Consider the following 21,446-nt stretch of genomic DNA (forward strand, 5'->3'; position numbering starts at 1 on the left):
GTTCCAGTTTTGTTAAGGCGAGACCAGACAAGACAACCATATTCACCATGTGTGTCAGACACAGATGGAATTTGGCCTAACCTAACATACACACTAGTGAGCAAACCCACACAGTGGACAGCGAGCATACGTGCTCGGAGCGGTGAGCAGCCATCGCAGCAGCGCCTAGAGAGCAGAGAGGATTAAGGGCCTTGCTCAGTGGCGGTGGCAGCTTGCCGAGCTCAAGTATCAAACCCACAACCCTGTCGCCAATAGCCCGATGCTGTAACAGCTGAGCAACCACTGCCCCGTCAAGATTTTGTTCTGGGGAGTGACGAAACAAAACTGGAACTTTTCAAACCCTAGAATATTAGTGAACTGGAGGCCATTGCCCATAGATGGCCTAGGATTCCTCAGGAACACTGCCAGAAGCTGATGTCTGGTTATGCATTACGTTTGCAGCTGGTCAGAACAGCAAAAGACTGCATTGGCCGATATGCAAGAAAAAAGAAAAGTGGTACTAGCTCCTGCCACCCCTAGTAACTTTAGGCCTAATGACTGAGCTATGAATTCATTTAGCATTGTGCAATCGTGCACCTTTAACACTAGTGACAGTCTGGAAGAAAAATGCAGTGTAAACCACAACCCAAACAGCATTTGGAAAAAGCCTGTAACTCAAGCCTGGGACTTGTATTAGTGCAAAGGCTTTGCTTGTGTGCTGTGCAGTGCAATAGCTGGCGTTGCATGATGCGTAACTGAAGCTCTTTAACAGAGATTGTTGTGGAGTTCAGTTTGTTCGTCCATGATTTGGATTAGCATCTGCTGATGCCTATCAGCACACTGGGCTGCTGCAGGGAAGGGTGGATCAAAGGCATGTGTGTGTGTGTGTGTGTGTATGTCTGTGTTTGAGAGCACAGTTTAGGCTGTCTGTGAACACTGGTTGTCACTGTGAAAAAGTGAACCTCCTGAGAGAGGATAAAAGGACCACTGCTCGCCGCTCTAAAGGTGCAGCCGCTTTCAGGTCACCCAGCAAGTATTCACTTACAAATGCATCAGAGCCAAGTTCATCACTGACGCTGAAACAGCCGAGCCAGCAGCAAGGGTGAAGAAAAATGACTACACACACACACACACACACACACACACACACACACAGACACACACACACATATGCGTCCCTTTTCAGAGGCTCAAAAGTTATTGGACAGTTCCATGGCCTGTTCCCTCATTAATTCTCAACATATGAAGGAGTTAAAAGGTCTGGAGTTTAGAGGAACTCTCAATATGCGGCTTAATGAGGTGTCTGCCCTATCAGAGAGAGAGCAGAAACGCACCGGGGAGCTCAGCAACACCAAAAGGCCTGAAAGACCATGGAAGAATAGATGATCACAGAATTCTAACATCTAGCCAAATCAGGAACCCTCTTGAGGAGGTAGTCGCATCATTGCCAACGTCTACAATCAAGAGAAGCCTTCCATGTTAATACAGAAGGTTTACTCGAAGATGTAAACCACTCAGGAGCTCAAGGTCAGATTAGGCTGCTAGCAAACATCTTTAAAACATCTTAGTTCTGGAGCAAGATTCTTTGGACAGATGACACCAAGATTAACTTGCGTATGAAGAAGGAAAGAAAGGGTTCATGAGCCGACCACATCATCTGTGGAGGCACTGTTATGGCATTTGCTTGAATGGCTTTCAGTGGAATTGAGTGACTGGTGTTTATTGATGATGTGGCTGCTGGTAGAAGTAGCAGCAGGATTCATTGCGACGTGTAGCGCTATACTTTTTGCTGAGATTTGGTCAAATGCAGGACAGCTGATAGGACGGCACTTCACAGTGCAGATGGATAATGACCCAAAACAAACCACAAACTCAACCCAAGAGCTTCTTAAGGCAAATAAATGGAGTGTTATGAAATGGCAGTCAAGGTCAGTGGCCTGACCTTGACCCAGTTGAGCAGCTTTTTACTTACTGAAGACAAACTGAAGGCTGGAAGACCCACAAACAAGCAACAACCGGTGGCGGTTACAGTAAAGGCCTGGCAAAGCCTGCTCAGACTTCAGGCAGTCACTGACTGCAAGAGACTTAAATCTAACTATTAAAATAGCCCTTGTGTTTATAATCATGTTAGCCTGTCCAATTACTTTTAAGAGTGTGAACATGTAAGGTCTTTGTAAAAACGGCTGTAACTTTTAGACGCATCGTATTTGTTAAACCTCAACATCTTGGTTGTGTCAATATCCAAATACCTATGGACCTAACAAAAGTATTGGGACCCCTGCTCATTCATTGTCTTTTGAGTTTATCCTGCTGTTGGAGTGGCTTTCTCTATTGGGCATTGCTGTCAGGGTTTGATTGCATTCAGTGACAAGAGCAGTAGTGAGGTCAAGATGATGGATGATCACCACCCCACCTCATCCCCAACTCCCCAGCTCTTCCTAAAAGTACTGGATGGAGCACCACCATCATTTCAGAGAGCACAGTTCCACTGCTCCACAGCTCAATGCTGGGGGACTTTATACCCCTCTAGCCCATGCCTGGCATTACACATGGTGCCAAAAGGGTCATGTTTATCTGCTCCAGAGAGTCCTATTCTATTGGCAATAATATGCAACATAAAAAGTAGCTGAATGCATTCATTAGAAGAGGTGTCCACAAACATTTGGACATATAGAGTATATATATGTATGGTATATAATTCTGGTATCTGTGTGTGTGTGTGTGTGTGTGTGGATGTGTGTGTTCCCACTGCATTCTAATAACAGCACTTCAGACTCTCCAATACTCACTCAGGGATGCACTCAGCATCTCTCAACAGCTGTAATTATGAAGTATATGCATAAGATCAGGAGGTTTAGATGACAGGTCTGTGCTCTTTACCTCAGTCTCTCTCTTTCCTTCTCTCTCTCTCTCTTTTTTTCTCTCTGTCTCTCACACACACGCACACACGCACATACACACACACACGCCTGCTCTCAGTGGTGACAGATGGTGGTGTCAGTCATAATGGGATAAATCCGATTGCTGCCGAATGAAAGATGTCCCTCCGATCCAGCAGGAGAGAGAGAGTGAGAGAGAGAGAGAGAGACAGCAAGACAGTCGATATGTCTGTGTGTGTATTGATGTGTTTGCTCAGACTGAAATTGGCATGGTGAGAAGATGTGCTGTGTGGGAGCGAGTGTGTGTGTGTGTGTGTGTGTGTGTGTGTGTGTGTGTGAGTGAACGACTCTGTGTGTGTGTGTGTGAGAGAGACAGAAAAAACAGCAGCTCTAAAATGATGGCTATAGTAATTCATATTCTGTTACACATGCAGACACACACACACCCTTCCCCTTTGTCACGTGTCTACTCCCTCCCCTCACACTCTTGCGCACACACACACACAGCACAGCAGGGTGGACACTGCAGACAGCTTGGCGATACAGGGAAGGTGTGTCGGCTGAATTCTATTGTTTCAGGATCTGTGAGAAAACACTTCTGGGGGAAAAACGAGAAGAACGGAGAGGGGGATGAGAGAGGTGGAGGAGGAGTGGAAAGGAAAGAGTGTGTGTTAGGAAGTCGACTACAGGGTCCACACCTCTGGACTTTGGGGTGTACTGGAGATAAGGATTTGTACTGTAGATCTGCTCTCTAGAGCCAGAAAAGCTTAAAGTGCTCCACTTTCTTAAACATAAAGATTCTACGAAAGGATCTTGGCGCGATGTCTTTGAACCCGGGTCTTCAAATCTGGTCCTTAATCCAGTTTCCAGTCCTGGATTTTGTTCTCCCTGAAAGTTTGGTCATTTACCAAGTAATCCTCACCTACCAAGGAGTACAAAGTTAAGGAAACTGGATTCAAGATCTAGATTTAAAGATCAGACCCTGATTTGGTTCCATAAGGAAGTATTTAATAATAGCCTATAATAGTGATGCTTATAATACAGGGTATTCTATCAAGGTTTATCAAGCTTTAAATAGTTCCTCAGCCTCACACATTTCTATACAAGCATGGTTCTTCATGGAACCTGAAGTGGTCCTTCTGAAAACCATTTGTTGCCCTTTTATTTTTTAAGAGTGTACATTCTGTAATAGATTACCTACTAAGCATTTTCCTGGGCCTTAAAATGGATAAGAACGCCAAGATCCTCGTAAAAGAGTTTAGCGTGTGTGTGAGAGTGTGTGTGGCATGTGTGAAATACTGCACATTCTTCTCCAGCTGGAACGTTACTGTAAATTATTATTCCTATCAATAATGTGTTGCTTATGTTGCATATCTTTCTTTCTTTACTACTGGGCCAATACAAAGAAACGAAGATACAAATTCGTCTTTGGTTTCATTGTCTACTCTGTTAAACGTCCTTGAGGAACTTGAGGAACTTTTAGGGGTTCTTCTAAAAACCTTCCTCAAAGCACCTTAAGAGGTTCCTCCACAGTTGTAGGAATACAGTGGAGAATAGAGGCCTAAGGGTTGCCTATCATTATATTATTAAATACACAACCTCATTCTATCTCTCTAGGATGCACATTACTGAACCTATTCGTAGGCCTATTTCAGTCCGTTTAACTGTTGACTGCATCAACCTTAAAGCGATTCTTTTTACCCCGCTCCCTTTTCTGAGGCAGTAGGCATCCCTCGCAGCTGTGCAGCTACAGCCATCCCAGTGTCCTTCTGTTACGTTGAGAGTTCACGTGCTTGCAAACATCTTCTCTCTGAATGCCAACGAGGAGTTTATGATTGGTTGCTAGTCTTAATCCACCAGGAGGGTGTTCCAGAGATCTGGGATTGTGAGCTTGGAATAATGGGGAGTTTGGAAGGGTGGTGACCCAGGCAAAAATCGAAACATCCTGGGGAATGATCCCACTTCTGGCACCAGTAGACATCCAGCTGGGCCCGCGGAGGGTTCAGGACCAAAGAAAGAACCTTGGCATGTGTATAAGTAAAGCCTTGAGATCCCTGTAGACCATTCGTGAACTTGGGTAGTTGAGCGGTTCCCTGGAGACTTTACATGTTGTTTTTTTATTGCTATATCATTGTAGCTTTAAACGTAAAATATGTGAAATGTACCAGATATTAGATTTACCAGATGTTTACATTCAAACTGTGAGCCGCTGATGGCATCAGTGCTTATACAACACCCATGTGTGCTTATTAAAATTATTGTCATAATAAACGGGATATTATCACCCCTTGAAACGACATGGTATTTTGTTCCTGCTGTGAGCCCCTATCTGTCCCAAATTCAATGTAAAGGCAATGAATATCAATTGAATGGACATGAATTCTAACAGTGCCATCTGTCTCTTTCCAAAGCTGCCAGGATTGAAGAGGAAGCTGACTGGGGCCGTGGATGGTTCTCCTTCCCTGAACGGGGTCTCCGATACCTCCATGACCCAGGGCAGTGCCAAGCGACTATGCCTGGAGGACGTTACCCTGGCCATGGGGCCAAGCTTTCCCCAACAACCCTTCCCTGCTGGAACTGGGATGGGTAACCAAGGAAGTGGGCTGGAAGGAAACCGACTAAACAGCAACAACAATGGCTTAGGCTCCCCATACTCTATGCCTCCTAAGGCTAGTCCTGGATCAACACCCGGAGGTGCTGGAAGCTCAGGAAGTCTGGGACCTGCCTTCAACCCAAATGGGAACTCAGCAGCCCCTTCTGTGGAACAAGAGCTTCAGGAGATTCTGGATGAGCTAACAAAGAACCCTGATCCCTCTTTGCCTGAGCTGGACATTGAGAAGATCTTGGGGAACAAGACCGATGAGCAGACAAGTAGTGCTGGTAACTTTGTCCACCCAGATGGAAGTGGAACCCCGAAACGTTCTCCACAAAGACCTTCCCACCTAGAAGCCCACCTCACCCAATCTCCTGGCTTTCCCCAGGCAGGTTCACCTCAGATGGGCACTAGTCCGGCCGGACCTCCTTATACCTTACCCCATCCATCAAAACCAGTTCCTTCCCCGCTTTCGGCATCACCGCTTTCTTCTTCTTCATCCCAGGGTCAGAACCAGGCTCGTTCACCAATGCTTTCAGCCGCTCTTTCCAGCAGACCCAATTCTAACTGGCGTGAAGTATCTCGGGCGCAGCAGCTTCAGCAATTGGCATCCAACAGTAAGCACCACTCCACCAGCAGTGGAGGCCCATCACCAGCCCAGTCAAGCCTATCTTCCCTGAGCCAGCAGGGATCCTCCTGGGCTGGCCCATCTCCACCTTACCGACCAGGGGACAAGCTTCCCAACTCGTCCCCCCACCAGCAACCCTTCAGCCCAGCTAGCAGCATCCAGAGTCCTCAGAACTCCCTCATCTCAAGCATAACTCCAGCCCCATCTGCAGGACCTTCTCCTCCATATGGGCCAGAGAAACTAGCCAGTCCAGCGCTTGCTCAGCCACCTTTCAGCCCACAGAGCACCCTTCTTCCAGGAAGCACTGCATCTGGTGCTTCCAACTCCACTGTTCAGGGTTCCCAGGCTAATTATCTAAGTGGTATACCCCCAGCATCAGGCTCAACAAGACCATCACCCCCCTATCGATCAGACAAGCAACATCCTAGCCCTGCCGGGCCAACTCAGCCTGGAGCTCAACCTTCCACACAGGGACGCCCCTTCAACTCGCAGAATGGTCAAGCTCCAAACATGTCCAGCCAGCTCTACAAGGCCATCACATCCAGCCAGCCCTCCAGCAACAGTCTCAAACTGCTCATGCAGTCATCACAGACAAAATCTGCTCAGCTGCAGCTAAGCAAAACCACTCCAGGCAACATGGGTCCAGAAACCTTCTCTTTCAACAACACCAAGCCCTTGCGGCACTATGATCCCGAACCTCATGCTTCCAAAATGGGGGCCGTCTCCTTGGGGGGGTTCCGTAACGGCAGCATGCAGCCCACACCTCCCACTTCAGCTGCGGGGCATGCACATCTACTTCAACAGCGCATGCAGAGAGGGATGCAGGCAGATGGCATGGTGCCCCATTGCGGGGAGGTGAGTACTTCCACTTCACTCTTTGTTTACGTAGTGCTAAGCATATGACGTATTTGTTTTAATGTTTTGAGGGCAGCGTAGTACTTACTTTGAGCGAGTGGAGGAGATGTTTTGACTGGGATATGCCAATGGAGAGAGAGACAAATGAAGAGAGTGAGATGCTTCAGTACTTTTCCATTTGCTTACTCAGGTTTGGATATGCCTGCTTAATGCATGCTCACTGGGAAGGGTCATTTGAAAGGAGGGAGGGATAGGGTGGCACCCTGCAGTGTGTCTTGTACAAGGGGGCATTAAAGATTTTGTGTGTGTGTGCATAGAGGGGGAGATGGGGGATTAGGAAACATCAGAGGTTAATTGAATGGACAACAGAACAGAGAGTAGAGGAATGCAAGGCTTTGAATGTGATTGGCATTCTTGCTCAGGGAATACGCACACACACACACACACACACACACAGTGCATCTATATTAATTAGGACTGGGCCAACAGTGTTTCATTTTCATATTGCAGTGTGTGCTCTCAGAAGATAACAGGGTTCCTTCGTGCAGGACTGGCAGATATAAACCAAGCCACACAAGATGGAACCTTTTGTTCAGCTCAGGTTTTTGTTGAGGATCTGCACTTTATGGGCTGCTCTGATTTTAACACTTTACGCTGTCTGGTCCACATTTATGATGCATTTACAAGACAAACTGTAGAAATGCTCTACAAAAAATAAAATAAAGATGCTTCAAATGGACCTATAGGGCCGGATTCCTGCACAGTTTTGATCTTTTGTGCTTTTCTTGCTCAAGCACACCTGATTCAACTCACCTGTTCATTGCCAAAGACAAACTTGTACTCTGCACTGTTCCCTGCAGTGTCTCTCAATATGATATTCTTTACTTTTTGAAATCGACAGCATAAAAAACACAGCCGTACATGTAATCCCGTACAGAACTGCAGTGCAGAGCTCAAAGTGGAAGCACACTCAAAATGCTGATCATCTAGCCCTTAAAACTGTATCACTTTGGCACACTTCCTTTAGCTTTCCGACTATTGCTGCTGTACTTTTGCTCATGGTTTAATGTGGTCTGTACTGTTTGCTGGCTTTTTGTGAGGTTAGTGGTGTTTGCTAGCCCTGCTGTGTTCTGATACTCACTACACTGAGCTGAGGGATAGACGCTAGAGCAGGTTATCATGTTAGTGATCTTAAACCACAAGGCTTGGAGCACACAGAGCAGAGTATAACACTGGCTGCAAATCTGAACGGCTCTGAGGATCAGCAAAGTTAGGGAAAATCAGCTGATACTGATACACAGCTAATTGATTGTTCCATCTCTAGTGCAGTTGTGCCAAGCCCACGTTCATTTTTCTAGAGAATTCTCAGTGGGCATGTTGATGACATCATTATGGACGAGCTGGGAGCCTCATTCGCCATCATCAATGGGCTTTGAACAAAACACTGCTGTTTCCGCAGTATACTTTTTGCGTCCTGTCGTGCTTCCTGCACATGCTACACAGGCGCCACCCCTTGCCTAAACCACGCGGCACATTTCCTGTAGTGAGGACACGTCTCACATGGAAAATCTCCGGCTGTACGCTGCATGTGTGAAAGGGTAACTCTGGATAATGTCCGGACCTAATTCTCCAGGTCTCCAGCCCCTGTTGCCCATCCCTTGCATAGAAGCACAGCTTTTGGTTGTTCCCTTGAAACTTCTTCTATGGCACCCCTGGTTAAAGGGTTCTAAAGATGGGTGGAGAATCTCTTCAGAACCTTCTATAAATGGTTTTATGTAACACTAAGAAGGGTTCCAATATTGATACGAGTCAAAACACCCCTTTTCAATACTATTTAGAACCCTTTTCCTCTTAGAAGAACAGCTTGAAAAGTTCCTTAAAGAACTTCATTTGATGGATGATTCCTTAAGGACCATGTTTGTAAATGAGTGTGAGTTTAAAGAACCTTGTTTAAAGTTTGAAGAACCTCCACATGAACTCTACAACTCTACAACTCTACAAGAACTTCTTTTTTTAAACAGTGTTCTTGTGCATGTTCTAGATTTGTGTGTGTGTGTGTGTGTGTTTGTCTTTTGTTCATTAGTAAGTTTGCACACACAGAGTGCAAGCACCTTTCATAAATGTATGCATGTGTGTGTGTGTTTGTTTTGAAAGAAATGATGTGATAATCTGTGTGCACTAAAAAGAGTGCAATGACAAGGTTCTGTGTATGTGTGTGTGTGTGTTTGCCAACGTGCTAAAGAGAAAAGTGGTGTGTGTGTGTGAAAGTGTGTGTGTGTGTGTGTGTGTGTCTAGAGTTTCAAAGTGCCGCGGCAGCATTGTGTCCTCCAGGCCGGCGCTCTGTTTGAAGACATAGTTCACCTCTTTCAGCCCAGTAGCCCTCTTTCATCACTCCAATAAAAGATAATGAATTTTAGAGGGGGCGGGGCAGGGTCTTGGCAGGCACGGCTGCGGCTGCGAGCTTGAAGAGGCCCCTCTGACATGAGGGAGCGGGAGAGAACAAATCTGCAACCCCCTCCCAAACCCAGACACCATGTAAAAGCTAGCCTAAATATCCATCGGCACGTCCACACTTCAGTTCCTCACCCTCATAACTGCATATTAGCTTTACCACTCTTAAACATGGCTTCTTCAAGAGTTCCTTAGTAAGTGGTGGCATATAGGCAGTGGGACCATGACAACTCAAAATAAACAAAAAACACCTGGATGCTTAAGTTTGTCTAGTTCATGTGTTCTTCAGATCGGTGGAAAACCTTTTGCAGATGGTTGAATATGGAAGCTTTTTAACATGGTCATTCTGTATAGCACCAAAAGCGTTTTTTAGGACTACAGTCATGTCTTTTTTTATTAATTTAGTATTTAAACATCTTCATTTTAACACTATTGGGAAATGGCGATGATATAATACGCAGATAAAACTGAGAAATGTCTTGCAAAATCATTTATAAAATGTAATTAATAAAAATGCTATTTTCTTGTGAGGAAAAAGTTAAAACACACTATGCTTCTAAGAGCTGGTATTTCCCTCCTTGGCAAAATGACTTCAGTTAGACGTTTCCTTTAATGCTCTACCAGTCTCTGACATCAACTGGGAAGGTTTTTCCCAGTCCAGTTTTTAGATAAATTATCTCACTTTTTCTTCAAGCACCTTCTGATACAATAAAGAATTCTTAGTGGATTCTAGGTAGGAGAGCTCTCCAGGCCCTACTGCACAAAAGCTGTCCCAAACCATGACATTTCCACCTCCCTGCTTCACAGTTGATCTGGGTTCTTGTGCTCAAATGCTGTGTCTGGTTTACGCCAAACATGTCCTCTGTTACCGTCTCCAAATCATTCAGCTTTGGTTTCTTTTGTCCAAGCGCATTGTTCCAGATGTCCTGGTCTTGGTCTAAGTGTTGTCTGGAAAACTTTAGTCTTTTTCTGACAGCAAGGCTTTCCTCCTTGCACACCAGTGAGAATCAAATGTCCATATGTTTAAATATATTTAAAAATATTCAGAAACACAAAGGGTGTTCACAGGGTGTCCTAACTTTTTCACGACTGTACATATAGAACCCTTTTTGCTTTTGAGTCTGCTATGAACTGCTATAATTTGTCCTCTTCATAGCTATACTTGCTTACCTATAGTAACAATGAAACTCATGGTTGTTATGGGGGTGTAGTGCTGCGTGTACTCCTATCGTAGCATCACAGTATGGACATTACGGTCAGCGCATTCAGTCATGCTGAGAATATGAGGTAGTCTGTGGGAGAAGATTGACGAATAGAAGGTGTAATCCAATTTCACAAGCTGGTTCGATCTTAAGCTGTAGGGCTGATTGCAAGTTAGCGTCACTCAGCCTGACCAGTCTTTTGTTAGGTAGGGTTGGGCTTAAGCTTTGAATGTTTAAATACAGCCTAAGTAAAACATTTGTTTTAGGGGCCCCGAGTGGTCCAGTGGAATAAGGTGCTGTCACCGGTCATGCTGCTAGCCATCGGCAGCCGGGGCCCCACGAGAGAGCATAATTGGCCTTGCTCTCTCCGGGGTAGGTAGACGGCACTTTCTCCCCGCATCACATAAGTGCGGCGACGGCCGGCTCTGGCGTCTGCTGGCTGGCGCTGTCCTCCGAGTGTGTTGGTTGCCCGGTTTTGTTGCATCGGCCGCAGTTCGGAAAAAGAGGCGCTGACTGGCATTCTCCAAGTGTTGGAAGCATTGCATGTGATGGGGAGAATATGTATGGGTTGGGTAATTGGCGATACAAGAGAAAATGGGTAAAATAAATAATTATATATATATATATATATATATATATATATATATATATATATATATATATATATATATATTATACTTATACTATTACTTATTATAAAATTATTCTTTTATTACTTTTTTTATTATTATTCTATTTATGTTGTACTTTAACCTAATAGATGCTTTTCAGTGTTGTATCTAGTTGTGACCAGTGTTTTTTTTTTCAGGCCTACAGTAAAATGTGACCTATGCTGGAATGCAGGGTTCAGTGTTTACATTTCACTGCTTAATACAGTACAGGATGTATCAATGACCTCATTGGGGAATTTACGACACCAGAGGGAAGAAACTGTAGCTTGCACTCCTGCCTCTTACAGCTTAAGATTAATAAATGAACAACAAGCTCTGAGACTAAGATATCGAACATAAATTTTAGCATGATGTCGCTGTCATAATAAAATAAAAAAATAAATAAAATGATTGTTCTTCATATTTTATGATGAAAATCACAGATGTCCAAAAAAATTGCAGACGTTAAAAGTTTTGGCATTTAAAGTGAAGCACATTTTTGCCTTCTCCTGTCAAATTCTCCCGTTTTCTAGATGCGTGATATCGATTGGATGTGAGGATACCGACACACACACATACTGTGTCCTATACGCTAGATACAGCCTACAGAGCTTACATCCCCAACCATGGGGGCAGTTCCAATTAAACAGTAACAGAGAGACTGAAAGTGATGCGCGCCACAAGGCAACAACCTTTGTGTCCGTTTACAGTAAGAGGAACCCTGAAATAAAAGCAGACCTGTTATCTGGGTGTTTTTTTGCGAGAGCTCTGTAAGAACTGAGCCATTTTCCCAGCAGGAGATGCTTTCTCGGATTTGTTTACTCAAGTGGGGATCCCCTCCTCCCTCTCTTCCTCTCTCCGTCTATGTCTGTGTTTCTCTCTCTCTCTCTCTTTCTCACACACACACACAGTCTGGTACTCTAGTTGAGGTTTGCTTGTCAGGCTAGTGGTTTGGAAAGGAAGTCTTGGTGAGCGAGTCTTTATCTCATCATCTCTTCATCTTCACCCATTCAGCCGGAGTGTGTGTTAGTTATGGAAACACACACAACCATGAACTTTGAGTGCATTTGTAGAAAACAACTTACTTCCACTTACTCTCTTCTTCTTCCATGTCTCTCCCTCTCTCTCTCTCTCTCTCTCTCTCTCTCTCTCTCTCTCTCTCTCTCTCTCTCTCTCTCTCTCTCTCTTTCTCGACCTCGCTCTCTCTTTCTTTTTCTCTGTCTCTCTTGCTTTACTTTTATTCTTTCACTTACTCTCTTGTTCTTTCATCTCTCTCTCTCTCTCTCTCTCTCTCTACTTTCATTCTTCCACTTACTCTCTCCTTCTTCCATGTCTCTCTCTCTCTTTCTCTCTCGCTCTCTCTCTCTCTCTCTTGCTCTCTCTACTTTCATTCTTCCACTTACTCTCTCCTTCTTCCATGTCTCTCTCTCTCTCTCTCTTGCTCTGTCTACTTTCATTCTTCCACTTACTCTCTCCTTCCATGTCTCTCTCTCTCTCTCTCTCTCTCTCTCTCTCTCTCTCTCTCTACTTTCATTCTTCCACTTACTCTCACCTTCCATGTCTCTCTCTCTCTCTCTCTGTCTCTGTTCCATATGTCTCACTCTTGCTGTCTGTGAGAACGTCTCTCTCACTCCCTCTCCCTCCCTCCCTCCCTCCCTCCCCCTCTCTCTCTCTCTCTCTCTCTCTCTCTCTCTCTCTCTCTTTCTGTTTTTGTGCCTTCTTATTTCTTCTCTCCCATCTTATTGCTCTCCCATCTGCCTTGTTGTGACAGATTGGCCTACCCTAGAGGTGTGTGTGTGTGTGTGTGTGTGTGTGAGTGAGAGAGAGTACTGCTGTTCTCACAGCTTCACAAAGCTAAAGAATTTCACCCTGTTCTGTGTTTAGGCTCCGTGTGTATTTCCACCATCATGAGCTAACTCTAACCTCTCGCACCTGTCAGTCAAAAACCGTTACCACGACACCCAGCTGCACTGAGAGGGTCAGGAAGAGTTTTTGTTGTTATTTGTTTCCATGGTGACAGAAATGTTGGTTAGTCAGCGAAAGTGAGGTTAAGGTAGGTACAGTTGAGTCAGAGAGGAAAAGGGGTTAGAAGAGGAAAGAAACAACACACACACACACACACACACACACACATTTCTTTGACCTCAGTTCACTCGCACCACTTGCAATGCCCCTTCCATACACCCAGCCCCTTTGTGTTTGTAGTTCTCTCTCTCTCTCTCTCTCTCTCTCTCTCTCTTTCTCGCTCTCTCTTTTTGTCTCTCTCTCCCTCTCTCTTTCTGGCGCTGTGTTGATGTCCTTCCTCCAAGGCTAAAAGGAGGGGTGTGTGTGTGTGTACTGGGGTGGGGGTTGAGATATGGAGACAGAGCAGGGAGAAAAAATATTGCATGCCAGCACCCTCCCTTAACACACACACACACACACACACATCAGTTCTCAGCAGGGAGTTGAGAGACTAACCTTGTTTTGAGCTTCTCTCAGCTCAAGCACTTTAAATGTGTCTGAAAAAAAGCATGGTGTGTTTTCTCTGTGATTTGAGTACCTCACTGAGAGGGGGGGGGTATTTAAAACTAATGTGGAATTCTTTACTCTGAAAGTGATGTTCAACAGAGATGCAGTCTGGCTCCAATATTGTTGTTGATAAGGTATGTATTATTAGTAATATTAGGTATAACCACTTCTGGGCTCATATGACACTAGCCAGACGTCGTGGCATGGACTGTGTTAAGTGACGGAAGGTGTTCCTTATAGAGGGCGCTCTGCTCCACATTGACTCATCTATTGCTCTGTACCAGTCGCCGGAGCCATCGTTCCCCTCTGGCATCAGTGGCCTGTAGGGCACCACTGTTCTGCCGTTTGGAGGCACCCGATGTGCGGGAAGTCCTTTCTCTGTACATCTTCACGTGTACATGAAGTTAATGGATTTCAAGGTGCTACCACCCTTTGCCCACTGTCACTCTGACCACCCCTGGCTTGGAATAAACTCGGCCTGGGACATGACAGGGTTTGCTGCACGTCTCAATAAGCGAGCACATCGAGTTAAAGCAGAGTGATTTGATTGATTTTTATGGGCAATAGCAATCGCACACAGTTGTGCCACATTTCAGTGTGTAAAGTTACATTAAGTTTAGAGCTAATGTCATCCTTTATAGCCATTCCACAGCAGAACAGTGGAATTTAGCCTCCACATTTAGCCCATCCATGGAAATGAACTCACACACACACGCATACAAGTGACGTGAAGGAGCAGTGAGCTCACACACACCCGAATTGGTGGCCAGCCTCCTCAGCAACCAGGGAGCAATTGAGGGTTAGGTGCCTTGCTCAAGGGCACCTCAGACATAAATGTTGAGGGTGGACAAAGTGCTATTGCTTTTTTTCCTCCGCCCCCTACTTCCTGCCAGTGCAGGGGGTGAACCGGCGACCTTCCGGTCTCAAGCCTTGTCCTGCACATCACTCCATCCAGTCATACAGGACCAGTCATACTGTCTGAACTTCAGACACTGACAGCTTGTGATCTCTCAACAATGGAGGAACAACTATAGACACCCTCCTCTTCTAGTGAATAAAGCAATGTGCAGTTTGTCACTGTTCTTTAAGCACTGAGCACTCCCACAACAGACACCCAAAGGTTATGGTGACATAATTGAGCATGATAATGATAACGTGTCATCTCGTCGCCCACCCCTATATAGTAAATGAAGCAGTGCAGTCACCACCACGTCTGTATCCGGGAGCTGCAGCATGGCTGAGAATGTACTGAAGCAGGGGTGGAGGGCCTTAGTCCAGTACAATTTGGCAATTTCCCTGCTCAAACACACCTTCTATGAGTTGAATCAGGTGTGTTTGAACAGGGAAATCACCAGACTGTGCAGAACTCTGGCTCTTCAGAACCAGAGCTGTACACACCTACAGTAAAGGAAAATGCCCACAGAGCTTTTTATACTGTACAATATAGATTTTAAATCTGTCTAGTGCTATAATATGACCCATTAAGCTATATTGTGTAAGGCATGAGCGTCCACATAGTCATCATAGCATCCCACAGAAACTCTACCTACTGATAACCCAAAGGAACCCTGAGCCAGTTTTCTACATAGGCTAGAATTACATTCCCACGATTAATAAGCATACAAAAGTAGATGACTAAACTTCAGGATGCACTTAGAAACAAGCACTAGAAAGACAAACACTGCAGGTTTACAGACCCACCTACTTACAGCTGTGAACACAGACCAGCACTCCCTCATCGTCAGTTTATATAAAACACCATAAAAACACAAAATCCAGAGATTAGGAAACCAGCAGTGAAATTATATTAGTATTCTTTCAGAAACAAGTGCAAGCAGATACAAAGCAGATCCTAACTAAGTCCAGGCTTAGTGACCACAGACTAACCTCAGAAAAGGGCAGATATGAAGACTAAAAAAAGGAAAGAGCAAAGCCCAGCCCAAGTACAATTGTTGTTCATAGGCATCTGAATGTTGGCCCTATCATCAAGAGATCACAGGTTTGATCCCTGGTGATGCCCCAGCTGGGAGTTACAGACAGCATAAATGGCCTTGCTCTCTCTGGGTGGGTAGGATGGCCCTCGATCTACTCCCATCACTCAGCACAATACCAGTCAGTGCAGGTGTCTGTTAGTTAATGTAACAGAACTGGCAGTAAGACTTGAGGCTGGCATCATAGGGCTTAAGGCTGGTTCATACCTAGTGCTAATGCACTGGCATGTACATCCTAAAAAAAGGAGCAGCGTGAATTTTTGATTGGGACGCACTCTCAAGTGCGGCTTCTGCGTCCAGCTGTTTTGTCTGCAAGTACGTCTTTGTCCACTCACCCTATGGCACGTCCGCAGTAGGTATGAACCAGACATTAGAAGAAGCCTTCGCTTTTACAGTGCTGTTACAGTGAAATGACCTGGAGAATTACCTCTTCAAAATGTACCAATTAGCCACCCACCTCTGGGATTGTAAAGTAAAGGTGAATGATATCAGGCCTTAAATAGAGAATATGAACTGCAGGAGAAGCTTCTCACTATTAGAGCTACAAAGCAGCCTCTAAGCAGGCTGGCTCAGTGACCTCAGTCTAGCCATTGAAAAGAGCACATGAGGATGACACTTCTCTGAGGAGGCTAGAGGATGTGCTCGGTGAATAACAGGCGAGGTGAAGAGGAAAGAGGACTTTATTGCCATGAAGATTTCATTTTTTATTTACTATTTAGTTTCTGAATATGGACGGGTCTTGTGTTCACTGCCTGCCTGTGTTGTTGACCTAACTGACTACTGGGACTGTGAAGTGCAGATGAACACTGATGAAATAACTACACCTACACCCAGCCTGAACTACTCGTTCATTACATACTGAAGTGAAGTGAAACCGAGCTGTAGGCTTGCATGCCCTTCTTTCACTCTAAGATGAAGGTTAAGATTAAACACACTTTACCACCATTGTACATCCCTACAACAGAATTCAACCTCTTCATTTCAACCATCATTATGTTATAATAATATTTCTTGCTGCTGTGCTCCCCCTACAGTCAGAAATCAGAATTTGTGCTTTGAGCCGCCACTAAAGAACATGCTTTTCACATGCATTTTACAAGCTGGGAGATACTGAACTGTCACTAAAAGTGAGAGAAGCATGTGGACTGTGGTGGGAGAGTAATACTATAAGATGTTCACCTTTCACTTTACTTATGTAGTATAGTGCAGTTAGCAGTGTGCTGAGCACCCAAGTAGCAATGATAGCAGTGTTACTCACCCTGTAAGAGGTCAATGGAGCATCAACATGATTTTTAAGTTGCTACTTTAAGGTGAAAATGTTGCATAGTGCTGCTTTAACCCATTAATTATCACCTGTAATAACATTTGTTAGTAGTGTCTTGTATATACTACTAGTATGTAGAAGTGTATAGGTTATAATACTGGTTATTATTGTTGTTATAATTATTTACACATAATTATATAATTACTCATTAGGTAACAGATAGTTAACATGTTTTGGCCTCAGAATACCACCCGTCCCCTTACAAAAAAAAGCTCATTTAAGTCTTAATCAAGCATACCATATCATATAGCGACAGAAGTCTTTATTTATTTAATTAATTAATTCATTCATTCATTCATTTTAATTATCCCACCTTGGTTTGCTTCACAGAACAATATGTAAATTTATCCCTATTTATTTGAGATTTCTTGATGAATTAGGATTGTACGCACATGAATGCATTCAGATACCTTATGTTGCACCCATTGCTGACACAGATGAGCAAGTGCACACACACACACAGCTTGTCTAGTCCCTGTAGAGAAGTACTGCCAATAGAAAAGGACACTCTGTAGCAGTTACTCCAACTAAAGCAGCTCTTTTTAATACCCTTGATTTTAGAATAAAATATGAGTGAGCAGGTGTCCCAATACTTTTGTCCATATAGTGCATATTACCATTGTTGACTGAATGTGGAATCTTCACCATACAGCTATGAAGCGTCAGATACATACAGCAGAAATGGAGATCAACCTGTAAACAGGTTTCTCTAAGCATAAGCATGTGAGTTTTTCTTTTAGTAAGTGTGTGTGTGTGTGTGTGTGTGTGTGAGAGAGAGAGAGAGTGTGTGTGTGTTGGAAAGAGATGCCTGTGTCAGCTTCTCTATGTAATGTAATGAGCAATGATAGATGGGGATGTGAGCAGGCTAGCACTAAAAGATCCCTCATACACACACACACACACACAGCACACACCGCACTTCTACATTTTTCCTGACCCACTTCTCTCATCTCCGACTTTTCTAATCTTTCATCTGAGCCAAAGATTCCTCTCTCTGCTATATACGGCATACTGTACACACTGTCATTCCTGTAAAAAAAGAAAGATCTACAGCTCGGCTTTAAAGCCTGACTCTCCAGCTCTCCATACGGCTCAGTTCCTAAACATATCCAGCAGACTTGCTTCTTCATCACGGAATGCTGTGGGAAAATTGTGAGAAGTTGCTTTCAACCCTTCTTATTCAGTTTCATGTTTGAAGTTAATATTGTGCGAGTGCTTTTTAAGCAACCTTTCGCTTTGATATGAAACACTTGCCAACAGAATTCCCTGCGATGCTTTGAAATCAGGAATATAAAAGGCTGGAAGAGCACATGGGACTGTGCTGCTGTTGTTGCCGCTAACATTACCATCTAGCAGTTTTATCCAGTGCGGCTTGGAGAATAATTTGCTTGTGACTAAATCTAAATGAAAACAGCTGGATGCACAATAAAGGTTCAGATTGCTCAAGCCTGCAGCACAGCAGCGAGTGATACTCCGTCACTGTCACATCAAAACCCTTACTCCATTTATTTACATCTTTTATAGAGGAAAAACTGTATTTTTCTTGGCGTAGCTGAATAATGAGAGTTCGGTACATGAAACTGACATACCGTGAATCTTAAACACTGTTGAGTTCTCTTTCTAATCCTGGCAAAACAGAGCTGAAAAATGGACCAATTAAACAAAACCCAAACTATTAAGTAACAGTCCTAACTCTTTATATTTACACCCCTATAATTTACATAAACCCAGCCCACCATAGTCAAAGCTGATGAAGCTATCAAACGCGACCGCGACTTCGATAGAGAATATGATGTTGTTGATACTAGAGAGCAGCACATCACCACCAGACCCTGCTAATTATGGGAAAATGGGTTGCTATCTGAACCAGACTTGAACCGTGAACCGTGACCTCAGCTTTTCCAGTGCCATCGTCTACAGAAGGAGAGCATAAACGCGGCCCACGACGAAGCGAAGGCAAGGAGGAAAAACGGGGATCAGGCTAGTCTAATCGTTAGCACTAGCCTTTCACCATCTGTTCTGTCCATCATTCACTTCCTTGAAAACAAACTGGTGTACCTTAGCTGACTACCAAACTGGAGCTAAACACACATCAGAAGGGAAAGTACTGAATAATTTTTGCACTAGACTTGAAAAAGGCAAATATAGGAATGCGAGTGACAAGGCTAAAAGGTAACTGGCTATGATCTCTTCAGCTTGCTAACAGCTCATCGCACTGAGAGGACACAACCAGAGGACAGCAACACTATCTAGTAGGATACTATCGCTAGAATAATGACAGTGTTAAAACTATGCTATAATATTCGGCTTCTGTGAGTTGTTGCCTGTGCCGTAAAACCAGCGTTTTTCCCCACAAGCTCTCTGGAAATAGAAAATCAGCAGCTGAGTCTGAAACCCTATTCACTATCCCCTAAAAATCCAGATCACTGTTATAAGGAGCAGAATTCGACAAGGTAGTGCATGACTTCCGACACCTTGTTATATTTGTGAGCTCATCACTCTGCTACAGCAGATCGTGCCGCATAGACAATATAATTATCAGTCTTCCTTAGAGAAGCTTCAAACCAAAGCAGGTGATGGATTATGGGTGTCCCATGCCCCATATCATTTATTTTACTCCAATCTTGGATACACAGAGTGCATTATTAATATCATGCCATGTTTAATGAGGGAAATCTGGTGACATATGAAATTCTTGTATTTAAATTTAAATTCTTGTCATTTTTTGTGCAATCGTTACAGTGCACTGAAAATTCAGCACTTTGTTTTAGGGAACAGTTTCAGACAAAGCTGGTGTGTTTCAGGTAAAATAACAGGGTTGTAACATTGCTCCTGAGTATTTTCTCACACACTTACTATATGTACATCAATGATAAAGATTCTAAGGCACCCAGCTGCCTTTTACCTTGTGTTAGTACCTCATGATGAATGGATTGCTGTACAGTAGCTGCTCCAGAATGACCTTAAAGAAGAACGTCTCTTTACATCAACTCCCATTAAAAGTTATAAGCATTATTTTATTTCTCCCGGAATCACACCAAAGGCGCCAGCGCTCCAGGGGCTTCACTCCAACAAAATCCTTTCAGCTCATTAACTGTGAGTTTTTACGTAAAGCACTTTTTAATGTGTGTATGTTGTAAATACACACACACACACACACATCGATTAAGACATGCACAAAAACTTGGCCTCAGTTAACATTTCAAATTGACCTATTCCCTACTTCACATCGCTCTCGGCCATGTGGTCTCACACACACATATACACGGCACACACTCTCTCAAAGGTAATAACTCTTTATTTCTTTTCCTAAAAGCAAGTAGAAAGAGGGGGAAAATAATGAACACATAGTCAGATAGAAACATGCTTGACCTTACAGGGAGAGAGAAACAGATAAACTATATGGACTAAAGTATTTGGACACCTGCTCATTCATTGTTTTTTAGAAATCGAAGGCATTAAAAACAGTTTATCTTGCTTGGTACTTGATTTTGGAGCATTGCTGTGAGGATTTGATCGAGGTCAAGGATGTTGGATAATCACTCACCTCATCCCTAACTCCTCAACTCATCACAAAAGTATTAAATGAAGCACCATCATTTCAGAGAACACAGCAGTTTTACTGCTCACGCCCGACATTAGGGGCGGTGTCCATAGGTTCATGTTGATCTTCTCCAGGGAGTCCTATTCTATTGGCAAACCTTCTCTAGGGACTAGATAAGCAAGACATGCTGTGTGTCAGCAGTTGATGCAGCTTAAAGTAGCTGTATACATTCATTAGAATGGGTGTCCACAAACATTTGGACGTAGATAAATAGATAAATAGATAGATTGATAGACGAACAGACAGACAGGCAGACAGAAATACAGGCAGGCATTCAGACACTGAGCCACTTACTGTCTTGGAGCTGACTCCCACACACACACACACACACACACACACACTCACACACAATTCTAAAGCTCTCTGTACACTCGCAGGCTGGGAGTGTAACAGCAGGTGAGCTGGAGTTTACACTTTATAGCAAAGCCAAAGAGAGAGGGATTCTGCTGAGGATTTTACTTACCACGACAAAGGGATTTCTATTTTGTGTGTGTGTGTGTGTGTGTGTGTGTGTGTGTGTGTGTGTGTGTAAGTGTGTGAAAGTATGCATGCTTAAAAACAGAACTAAAAAAGGCCAGAGAAAGAGAGAGAGAGAGAGATGAAAACCAGAAGACAAACAGGAAGGCATTTGGTTCTCAGCCCTGCACTGACCTCAGCTTACATAATGCACACACACACACTCTCTCACACACACACACACTCTCTCTCTTTCTCTCTCTCTCTCTCTTTCTCTCTCTCGCTCTGTTGTCGTCATACTACACATTCCTGTTTAGTCTAGA

At 44.0% G+C, this 21,446-nt stretch overlaps 1 protein-coding gene across 1 annotated transcript in view; it reads left to right on the forward strand.

Moving 5' to 3' along the window:
* The window catches only part of LOC140561602 (uncharacterized), a 94,960-nt gene that overhangs the window by 45,736 nt on the left and 27,778 nt on the right, over nucleotides 1-21,446 (forward strand). The window contains exon 2 of the mRNA XM_072686828.1: nucleotides 5,270-6,934. Within this exon, the coding sequence (XP_072542929.1) occupies nucleotides 5,270-6,934 (1,665 nt within the window). The remainder of the gene's footprint in view (nucleotides 1-5,269; nucleotides 6,935-21,446) is intronic.

This window comes from Salminus brasiliensis, chromosome 9 (assembly GCF_030463535.1).
Source record: "Salminus brasiliensis chromosome 9, fSalBra1.hap2, whole genome shotgun sequence".
Taxonomy (NCBI): domain Eukaryota; kingdom Metazoa; phylum Chordata; class Actinopteri; order Characiformes; family Bryconidae; genus Salminus; species Salminus brasiliensis.